The following is a 10,918-nucleotide window of genomic DNA, read 5'->3' on the forward strand; positions in this document are numbered from 1 at the left end:
TCTCTATCTCTACCTTGCTCCCTCATTAGCAGGCTTAATGGGCAGGAATTATGTCTGTTTTGCTTTCCGTTGGATCCCCGGGTCTAGTAGAGCGCCTTGACACATAGGTACTCGACACAGATGCTGGCTTCATGATGAAGCAATTGTCCTCGAATTAATACAAAAGGGAAGATTCAGACTTAGCGAGCCGGTACCATTCGTCTAGGGACACACAGCCAGGAAGGAACCGAACCAGGATTCTAACCCAGGATTACCCAAGTTCGAATTCTAATTGAACATAAGTCCTTAGCGACCTTGGACGGAGTTACTAAACTGCCCTGAATCTCGGCTTCCTTAGCTGCAAAATAGGGTTAGGAAAAGTGGACTCGGTGCTCCTCTGCGCCGCATTCCCGCAGCGGGCTTTGTGAAAGCGAACTTGAGCCCCACACTGCAGAAGCCTGAGGTCCTGTCTCAACCAGAATCCAGCACCCAGGACAAGCCCTCCAGCGACTTCAGACCTTCCCGCTCCCGACCCCGCCCGCCCCCGAGAGGCGTGGTCAAGGCGGGGCCAGAAGGCGGACGCGTGCACGGAGCGGTAAGGCGCAGGCGCAAAGCTTCGGTGACGACAGAGAGGCGCGCTCCCAGCTCGGAGCCGACTCGCAGACGCGCCCCGCCCCTCGGCGTCGCTCTGGACTGGCGCAGGCGCAAGCCGGCAAGATGGCGGCGGCTGGGGCTGGCCGTCTGAGGCGGGCGGCATCGGCTCTGCTGCTGCGGAGCCCCCGCCTGCCCGCCCGGGAGCTGTCGGCCCCGGCCCGACTCTATCACAAGAAGGTAGGGACAAAAGAGGCGACGCGCGGAATGCCGACTCGGCGGAGGCCTGGGCTGGAGGGGCGGCCGCGGGGTTCTGCGCAGCTAGGACTGGGAGCTGTCCCCTCCTACGTCTTTGCCCTGACTCGCTTTCCCTTGCTGCGCAGTGGGGCTCACTGCAACTGATAAACAACAGTTACCGCTCATCGGGCGGCGGCTTCCAGGGGGCCCCGCCGCTGGCCGCGACTTCGTGCGTCCCAATTTTAAATTCGCCAACAGCCCAGGAGGCAGGGTCCTGTTGGGACTTGTCTTTCTGAGTCCAGGGACAGACACACCCCCGGAGCGGGCTCCGGCTTCAGCCACTCCGCTGCCCTGGCCAGATGACCTTGGGCTAGTCACTGCGCCTCTCTGAACCTGTTTCCCCAGGTGTAAATGGGGGGCTCTCAGCTGTCCCTTACAAAGGATACTGTGCGTGGAGTCCTGGCATGGTTCCTGGCACATAGGCCCCAGCACGAGGAGACCGTTTCTGTTACTGCTTTAGAAGTGCATAGGGGAGTCAGGCTTGTAACCAACATGCGTAATGTTTTTGTTTTGTTTGGGGGGTTTTTTGGCGGGGAAGGAGGGATAGATTCATAGTCTGCAGCCCCTTGCTGTCTGGTGGCACAAAGTCCCCCAGACGTGAGACTCCCACTCGAGAAACAACTAAAGAATGCCATAAATCAACGTGGCACAAAAGGCCCCTACATTAGATACTATCCTGAGGTCCCTTTTACTTGGAGTCAAAATCCTTAGTCAGATGGGGGGAAAAGGGGACTGGAAGATCGGCGTGCTTACTACTAACCAGTAACCAAACCTCAAGGTTATTAAGGCCTTCTCTGTGCCAGTTCGAATGGATGTTTATTCTGATCTGGCTTCTGCCCTTTCTCCAAGGGCTTCTTCACTCCTCCCCCTCCCGGGGGTGTGTTTTGTTGAGGGTACACCCTGAAGAAACTTGGACTAGCAGCCTTTCAGCAGCCAGGGTGCGCTGCTGCACCAGGGTGATGACAGGCTGTGAAATACGGTAATGGCACTGTTTTTATTTTAAAAGACACATAAACGTACACATTCCATAGCATTGTTCCCTGTGTAACAGTCACCTTAAGGCTTCTAAGAAAGCTTTCCCTCCCTGGGCCATGGTTATTTTTAGAATTTTTAAATAGTAATCATCCTTTGAGGATGGATTTTATTTGAAAATAACAAAACTGCTGTTTGAGCCCAAGTCTGGTGATGTAGGTGGGTGAAAGTCAAGTATTTTTGTAAAAACCCTATGGAACTAAGACATGGATTTCACTGATTTTTTTTTTCTTCTAGGTATCTCAAATCTGTGAAGTATTGTAGAGGAGACACAAAAGGAATTGGGGGTCACAAATGGTTCTCATTGACATGAGTGTAGACCTTTCTACTCAGGTGAAATTTGGTATTTAGTGATTGCCTGCCAGGTTCAAGATGCTGACCGAGGAGCTTACCATCAAACCAGAGACCAGTACCAATAGAGAGTGAACATGATTTATCTTAACCCTCTCATTTTAGGTTGTTGATCATTATGAAAATCCTAGAAACGTGGGGTCCCTTGACAAGACATCTAAAAATGTTGGAACTGGACTGGTGGGGGCTCCAGCATGTGGTGACGTAATGAAATTACAGGTATGGCTAGTGTTTTTTAATAGTGATAACAATAATCCCTTTAAGTTTACAAAGCACTTGCGCATTTCACTTGGTCTCCATCTTTATTCCTGTGAGATCTCCAAGCATTTCACTTGGTCTCCATTCCTGTGAGATGGGATGAGTCCATGTTAGATATGACTGGAGCAGGGCCTCAATCGTAGCTCTCCTGCTAGGCTAGTGTACTATGCCAACTTTTTCCAAAATAGAAAAGTAATCTCATTTTTGTACTCACTGTATCAGTTTAAATTCCAACTTCAGCCAACTAAAGAGTTTTGTGAATTTTACTGATCAAAGGAAAATCCCAGTGAGCTAGCAGTCCCCAATGAAACAAGAAACACAGTAAATTAAACCTGTCCCCAGATTGGGGGAAACATGAAAATAGTGTCTAGTGCTTTGGGTAAACTGTAGTTGTAGCGCCAATCTGCTGCTTCATGGTGAGTGGGCAGCTTGCCAGAGGTCTTCATACCTATCTTGGAATACAGAAACAAAACAGGAGGAAACCACTAAATGTAATCTGCTGCCCAAGAAAAAAGTATTAACCAGAGACCTTTATTGTGGACTCTGTCAGTGTTTAAAGAGGCAGATTGCCCCAGCAGCTGTGAGCAGACTTCCACAAATAGAAGTTCATAGCCAAAATGCAGGCCAGAGTCACAAAACAAAAGAATATTGGAGTGGAGGGACATATTTTTCAGCTGATCTTTGTCAGTTGGGCCTGGATAGTTGTCCCTGCATTTCACTTTTCATCACTGAGCTCTTTGAAACAAGGCAAAGTCAGTAATTAATGTCATCACTTAGTGTGGAAAGCAAGCCCAAAGCCCTTGGGGAAGGCCCCGGTGAACCTTCGTGAGTGCCAGGTTCCAGAGGGTGGTCCCAGGACTCACCACTTAACTCTTGTCTCTTTTCTAGATTCAAGTGGATGAAAAGGGGAAGATTGTGGATGCTAGGTTTAAAACATTTGGCTGTGGTTCCGCAATTGCCTCCAGCTCATTAGCCACTGAATGGGTGAAAGGAAAGACGGTAAGGTGGCTCACAAATCTAATGGGTCAAAAACAAGTAACCATGATTTTTTTTTAATATTCTAAATTTTTAAAATTTCTCCTATGCAGATGTTGATTATATTATCATTTCTTCAAATTGGGAATTATGGATCATTCTACTAGGTGTTGTTTGGGTTTTTTTCTTGTTGATCATTTTTATTTTTTTGTTTGTTTGAGTGTTAATTACATATAAAAAAGATCCTCACCTGTCCCTCTAACAAAATAGAATTTAAAAGAAATCTTTGGCTTTCTCTAAGGTTACCAGTGCTCTTATAATTTCTCAAGTCAGAGAGTTGTTATAAGGTAGTTATTTTCTTGTTTATTTCCTCTCATGTTTCAGGAAGGGTTCTAGGTGGCTTTCAAGAATTGGTGAAATAAACTAGCCTGTGTTAAAAGAGGGATTAAATAATCAAAAAGGCAGCAAGGGTGGGGGCAAAGTGAACAATGAAATCAGAACAGTGATCCAGGTGGCTGATCGCAAGCCCTCTAAAGGCAGAGATAATAAAGAGCTAGAACTTCTTTTTCATCCCTTTGTCTCCCAAGTGTCTTTCCCTGGTAGCTGCAGAGGTCAAAGGTCCCAAACACAGTGAAGAGCTGGACTTTCTAAAATCCAGTTGCTGTCAAAACCTCTCAGAAAAGCCAACCAGCAAGGCACTCATCTTTGCTGCCCCAAGGGACCAGGTTCAGGGAGCTGAGTCACAGAGGAGCATGCTTGGAAGCTGGCCAGCTCCACAGCAGAGCAGTTTGCCAGGCCACGTGCCACCTGCTTCCTATGGCTCACGGCCTTCTGGCTGGCAAGCCCCTGCGGGCCAGGAAGCTCAGACCTAACCTGCTGTGGCAGGAGGTAGCTCTGAAGTGATTTGTCAGGAACTGTCCTCAGGTGAAGGGAGAAATGAGACAAGGCACTTTTGCTCCCAGAACCTGGCCCTTAGGGGACTGTGAATTGTGATCAGAAAATGGGAGAGAGGACATTTCTTTAACCTTGAGATCTCCCATCTGAGTTTCAGGAGCAGAACCTGAATCAACCAAGAAGGGTTAGCAGAATTGGGAAACTGAATGATAGACATAGTCAAAGAGTCTGGCTGTTGGGAAATCTGGTTTTCTGTAAGGCAGTGGGGCACTGTTCTACATGGGCAAGGATCTGCCTGCCTCACATTATACCCCAGGGCTGTCAACCAGACCCCAGGCATCCTCTTTAGTTGATCTGGAGGAGATGCTCCTATAGGCAAAGGGGACACCAAAGAGAGCATTCAGCCTGACTCGGCTGTGCCACTGCCACTGTGCTACTTACCTGACATCTTCCCAACCTCTCTGATGCCATTCGGCACTTCTAGTCAAAAGGATTTAGGCTAACATTTCGTATGAGGACATCGGAGAAGCTGATATTCACAAAACCAGCATAGGAAATCACTACCTTTTAAGGAAAAGATTCCTGTTACAGGCCACAAGCAGATCCCTAAGAGACTTCTCACAGGTTCCACCCCTGACTTAGAGAAGTGTCTGGGCTGTCTTTGCTTACCCAAGCCAGGCAGTGCAGCTGTGTGTACTTCATGCTTGAGAATCCCAGCTGCAGCTTTGATAAAGTGGGAGTCCTGAGAAGACCCTTAGCCGTTTGAGTTATTAAACAGAAATCATCCCCACCAACCCTGAGAGCCTCTTTGGCCTCCCTTTTTTATTGTCTGGCCCTCACAAGATAAAGTGTTGCTAAAACTGCCCATCTTTCCATTATGCCTCTCAGGTGGAGGAAGCCTTGACTATCAAAAACACAGATATCGCCAAGGAGCTCTGCCTTCCTCCCGTGAAACTGCACTGCTCCAGTAAGTCTCTGCTCTCCATACCAGTCAGCTGGGACATTTGGCAGTAATTTCAACTTGGTTTGCAACAGTCCTTTTAGATCATGGAGCCCACGTTTGTAACCCTCAGAATTAGAGCTCATGAGTCTGTCCTTATAACCTGCAGAGGGTTAGAGCCCCCATGGTCTCACATTCATCCCTAAGAGAATCATGCCAGAAGGAGGTATGCACCAGCCATCATACTGAGCACTTGATGGGCGTAACTTCTAAACCTCACAAATATCCTTGAGTGCACAGTAGATGTCATTACTTCCCTCTTATGGATGAGGAAGCTAAGGCTTGGGTTGAGACGCCCACATCACATGGCTAATAAGTGGAAGAGCCAGAATTTAAGCTCCAATCTTTGATTTCAGAATCTGTGCTGTTTCCAGCAGAGGAGAAAACTCAGCTTTCGCCATAATCCTGTTTCCTGTGTATTTCTTCACTTCCTGTCTGGATGGTATTCCTGTCGGGGTCTGCATCTGTATATATGGAACAACTAAGCCCAGTTGTACAATGTCCCCCTCCCTGCTATCCTAAAAAAAAGCCCAGATGCCTTAAGACTTGTACTTGGCTTTCCAGTTTGGTCTCTGTATTAAATCTAATGCTTTTTCCATCATTTCTTAACCTTCTCAGGGAAAGAAGGAATGAGAAACATTAGCCTTAATGCATCGATGGAGGTTTACTAACCAAATTAGTTAAAAATCAGCAGAGAGTCAGGCCTCTTGCCAAGGTAATACTCACAGCAGAAGAGCCAGGTGCCGGGGCAGACACACTAACTCATTCTTCAGGAAGCCTGGTCAGACCTAAGTTCTTTCCACTTGATCTGGAATTTTAAGTACCCATAAAGAAAGGTCATCACTTGTAAACATTTTCACATGGTTTCAGGAAATCCCCAGCCCTTTTATTAGGCCTTTTTAGGTACTGAAACCTTTAGCTGATGTTCTCTGTTATTTGCTTGCTTTCTGCTGTCATTCCAGCTCTCTGTTTTTATTTTCCCCATAGCCTCACTTTGAATATTGACTCCTAAATAAAAGTGGTCAAACTCTCGATCACTAGAGGGTGATGTGGCAAATGCCATCCCATCAACAGATTGACATAATCTTTTTTCCAAAGGGCATGTCAACTTTTTTATCATGACAAGATTTTGTCCAAAGCTAGACTTTGATGGGAGCAGGCAAGACATTTCCTGTGTCCCTACTATGTGTCAGACATCTTCTGTAAGTCCCCACACTATCCTGGCAAGAAAAGCATGATTATCCCAGTTCTATAGAAAAGAAAGTAGGGTCAAAGAGGCTAAGGAACTAGCCTGGGATCACAGATTTTTAACCCTAGTCTGTCTCCAGGATCACCCGCAGGAGTAACTCAGCTCAGGAAGCAGCTGCTGACGTGCCCGGCAACTCCTCACCCCAGCTTTCTGGCTTGGTTACTCCATTAGTCCCCACCAGCACCACTTCCTCCCAGCTCTTAAAGATTCTATTCCCAAGTCCATTTCTTTCACATCTAGAAACTTAGGCTTCTTTCCTTCCATTACTTCCAGTGCTGGCTGAAGATGCAATCAAGGCCGCCCTGGCTGATTACAAATTGAAACAAGAACCCAAAAAAGGAGAGGCAGAGAAGAAATGAGCCCTCCCTCGGCGAAGCCTCCAGCAGGCCACACCAGCTGTTTCCCACCTGCTGTGCAGTCACCTTAGATGTTCAGAAGCCGCTTCCTCTCCACTGAAGAGCTATGAGATACGCACAATACTTGCTGTTCACGTTATGACTCTCATGCAAGCAAAATACACAGTTTCATTGTTCTGAATCCTGTGGTTTCTTTCAGCCCACTTTTATCGCCTTAACCTAGTTAATGTATATTTTGAATTGTGTGTATGACCTCAGAACTGAAATTGATAATGAAGTTGCAAGTTTTGATAGCCCGTGAAGTGCATAAGTATCTAATTTTACCTGAATTGATTTGGGGGGAAATTACCAGTAGAATGCCTTGGTCTGAATATTTGATAGAACCAATTGTTGTACATAAAACAGATCTGCGCATATATATATATATATATGTATAAAAAATAATAAAATAATGGAAGATGATGGTGTTCTCTAGTAAGCCTTGTCTCTTGGGCCCATCATTCACCCTGAAGTGGTGCCCAAAGCCCCTTGGGGTTCCCAGAGGTTGGACCGCAGTGACATACACAGCTCTCCAAGCAAACAAAGACAAATATACGTAATATTTTTTGGAACAAGGATGAAAGGAGATGATTATCGCTTGTCATTGTTCTTTGTGTGATAGTAGTTGAAAGCTCAAAGTAAGTCTTGAAGATTCTTTCTGTAATTTCACTGGTTGCTCAAATCTAAAAAGCATTAGCTTGGCACCCTAAAGCGGTGGACCAGATACATGAAGAGCACCTCGGGAATGAGTTTAAAATGCGGATTTCTAGGCCCAAGTTTCTGACTTCTGTCTGGGCAGGTAATTCCAGAGCCCCTGACTTTTAAGAACCTCTTGGGTTTTTTGTGGTCGTAGATGAGCCAAACTTTAGGGAAGAAACTTCTGAATGCTGTGTTCTGCATAGATGTAGTATCTTAAGTGGTTCGTTCTGAACTATCTGTACCTGCATAGTACACCTAAGGTTGTTTAAAAAACACTCATCCAACCGGGCGCAGTGGCTCACACCTGTAATCCCAGCACTTTGGGAGGCCAAGGCGGGTGGATCACGAGGTCAAGAGTTCAAGACCAGCCTGGCCAAGGTAGTGAAACCCCATCTCTACTAAAAATACAAAAATTAGCCAGGCATGGCGGCACGCACCTGTAATCCCAGCTGCTCGGGAGGCTGAGGCAGGAGAATCACTTGACCTGGGAAGTGGAGGTAGCAGTGAGCCAAGATCACACCAGTGCACTCCAGCCTGGGAGACAGAGCAAGACTCCGTCTCAAAGCCAAACAAACAAACATTCATCCCTGGCTTGGGCATAAGTCTAAGCACGGGCCCTCCTACCCTGATGTCTCCCTATTTTTAGCTACCCATAGTCATGCAAATCTCAATAAAGGATGCCCTATCTTCTAGTGAAAATGGGTTATTGAAATATTGACTGCCATAGTCTCAAATGTTCAGCTTCAAAAGTAAGATGTGTTTGTTTTTTCTGGTGGTGGTTTTTTTGTTCAGGTATAGGCTGGCTGCCTCTTAAATATACCTCCCTTGTTTTTTTTGTTGTTGTTGTTTTTTGTTTTTTTGTTTTAATGCTCTGGGTTCTGGTGGAGGGCACAGAACTTCAAAGACTGTTCCTTCTGTAGTCTGTGAAGGCAGCCACAGACCAGGGCCTTTATAGGAATCTCAAATTAGAACCCTGGGTAGAACCATGTAAAATTGTCCTGTGTGGCATGTTCTGCAATTTAATTCACAGTCCCTCTAGACTGAGCTTGTCTCTCCCTTCTTTATTACATGTGGCACCACCACAATTCCCCACCACTTTTCTTTGTGAGTTTTTTTATTTAAATGAGACATTTCTGTCCCAGTGAACATCCTCAGAATTGAACATCAGGAGGAGCTTATAAACAAAGCAATATTCCCAGAAGAGCCCAAGTCTCTAAACGTGGTTGTACTGCTAAAACAAATGGATATTTTTTAAATTCGCATTAAAGACACTCTTTCCCCAAACAAATCTAGTTTGAGCCACATGAGGGCATCATGTGCCCTTCAGTGAACTCAAGTCTAGGGGTTTTTGCAGCCTCCAAATAGGTCTTAGCATCTCTAAATAAACCTGTCCATGGAAAACCTCCACAGATAAGTTAAAATGGTCTGTCAAGCACCTGTGCTCTGTTCCAGGCCCTTACATCTGTAATTCAGTTAATTCTCATGACAGCTGCCTGCGGTGGGCATTGATTCAAACAAGGACACTGGCTCAAGAGGCCAACTGACCCTCAGGCCAACTGGCTTGATTTGAGTGACCCAAAGCCCATTCTTCTGCCTCACCCCTCCTGGCAGAACACACTAGGGATTCAAACTGCACATCAGAGGCTCACCTGTGCCTTGAACATTCAATGAAGAAGCTGAACCAACACAGGTTGAGCCTGATGCATTCTCTTGGCCAACTGGCTGCCAAGCACCATGGCCCTCACGCCAACCCTGGCTCCCACCAGGAGCCTAATTAAATCCTGATGCCAAGTTAAATCCAATGCTCTGGAGGTGGGGCCTGGGCACTGGCATCACCTGATGGGCTGGGTGGGTTTATGGGCAGATGGATGGATGGGGAAGCAGAGGCTCCGAGAGGTGAAATGACTTGCCTCAAGGCACACAGCTAGGAAGTGGTAGAATTGAGCTCTGGCTGAGGTCTTCTGCCCACCTCCCACCCTCTCCTGAGTGCCACACTACAGCTATGACCACATCTCGGATGTAACCTTTCCTAAGTGTGATTCCTGGACCAGGGCCACCCGGGACCACATCCAAATGCACAGTTCTAGAACCTCACATTAAGCATTGTCTTGTAAAAACTACTTGGCCCTAGGATGAGTTTTCTTAAAAAGACAAACAAATGAGGCACACTTCTCGATACTTCACGCCCTTTGAACTTGAGGCAAGAGTGCAGACCTTGTGTCTATCCTCACGACAGAAGAGACGACTTCTAGGTCCCACCAAGTTTTGGTGGTGTTAGAGGGCCCCTACAGATGAGTTCCAGCCCCAACCAAAGATGGACGTGGAGCACATCCCCTGCCAATGGCTCTTTGTGGCCTGTGTGCTTGCTTTCCCCACCCTCCGAGATGACATCAGCCAACCCCTCAAAAGGCCACCTCCCCAGAGAAGATCATCTCCACCCAGGGAGGAAGCAGCAGGGCAGAGTGGAGTGAGCTTGGAGTGTTGAATCAAATGCTGGCTACCGCTGTGTGACCCTGAGCGAAAGGCTCAACCTCCCCAAGCCTCAGTTTATTCATCTGCAAAATGGGAACGATAATAGTACTTACCTGATCAGGTAGACCTGACAATTAAATGAGATAATACATGGAAAGCACATGGCACACAGAGTTCATTGTTGGCCAGGTACAGTGGCTCATGCCTGTAACCCCAGCACTTTAGAAGGCCAAGGCAGGAGGATTGCTTGAGCCCAGCAGTTAGAGACCAGCCTGTGAGGCAGGAGAGGTAGTCAAGGAAGCGACCATGTCCTCGAGATGCAGCATCTGTGATGACTGTACAGTCAACACAATAAGCCTCAGCATTCACGTTGTAATTGAGCTCACTCAAGCAAAGCTATCTTCAGTAGGGACTTTCCCCTCTAGAGAGCGTGCGCACTTTGATTTAGCTGTCCTCAAACTGACCCTTTGCTCATTAAAAGAGTAAAAAACACACCCCTAGGTGGAGATTTAAGATGTGAACGAGACATGCAATGTATGAACAAGCACGTACAGCTACTGTGCGTGGGCACCGAAAGGGCCACCCAGAACATGCTTACTAGTAACACCTCTCTCAACCCCTTATGAATAATCATGTAAAACCCCCGCAAAGGGAGTCTCCCAGCAATAATCAATGCTGTCCTTACGAGCAGCCTGCCCTAAATCCTGTCTCTCTCAGGGTGTCCTG

The 10,918-nt window shown here is 46.9% G+C and overlaps 1 protein-coding gene across 1 annotated transcript; it reads left to right on the plus strand.

Moving 5' to 3' along the window:
• The first annotated feature begins 678 nt into the window (after positions 1-678).
• ISCU (iron-sulfur cluster assembly enzyme) lies at positions 679-7,444 on the plus strand. The gene is made up of 5 exons (XM_003832526.5): positions 679-810; positions 2,356-2,469; positions 3,397-3,507; positions 5,266-5,344; positions 6,900-7,444. The coding sequence occupies exons 1-5, from the start codon at positions 697-699 to the stop codon at positions 6,983-6,985; spliced, it is 504 nt and encodes a 167-aa protein (XP_003832574.1). The 5' UTR covers positions 679-696; the 3' UTR covers positions 6,986-7,444.
• Positions 7,445-10,918: the final 3,474 nt, after the last annotated feature.

Source organism: Pan paniscus, chromosome 10, assembly GCF_029289425.2.
Source record: "Pan paniscus chromosome 10, NHGRI_mPanPan1-v2.0_pri, whole genome shotgun sequence".
NCBI classification, from domain to species: domain Eukaryota; kingdom Metazoa; phylum Chordata; class Mammalia; order Primates; family Hominidae; genus Pan; species Pan paniscus.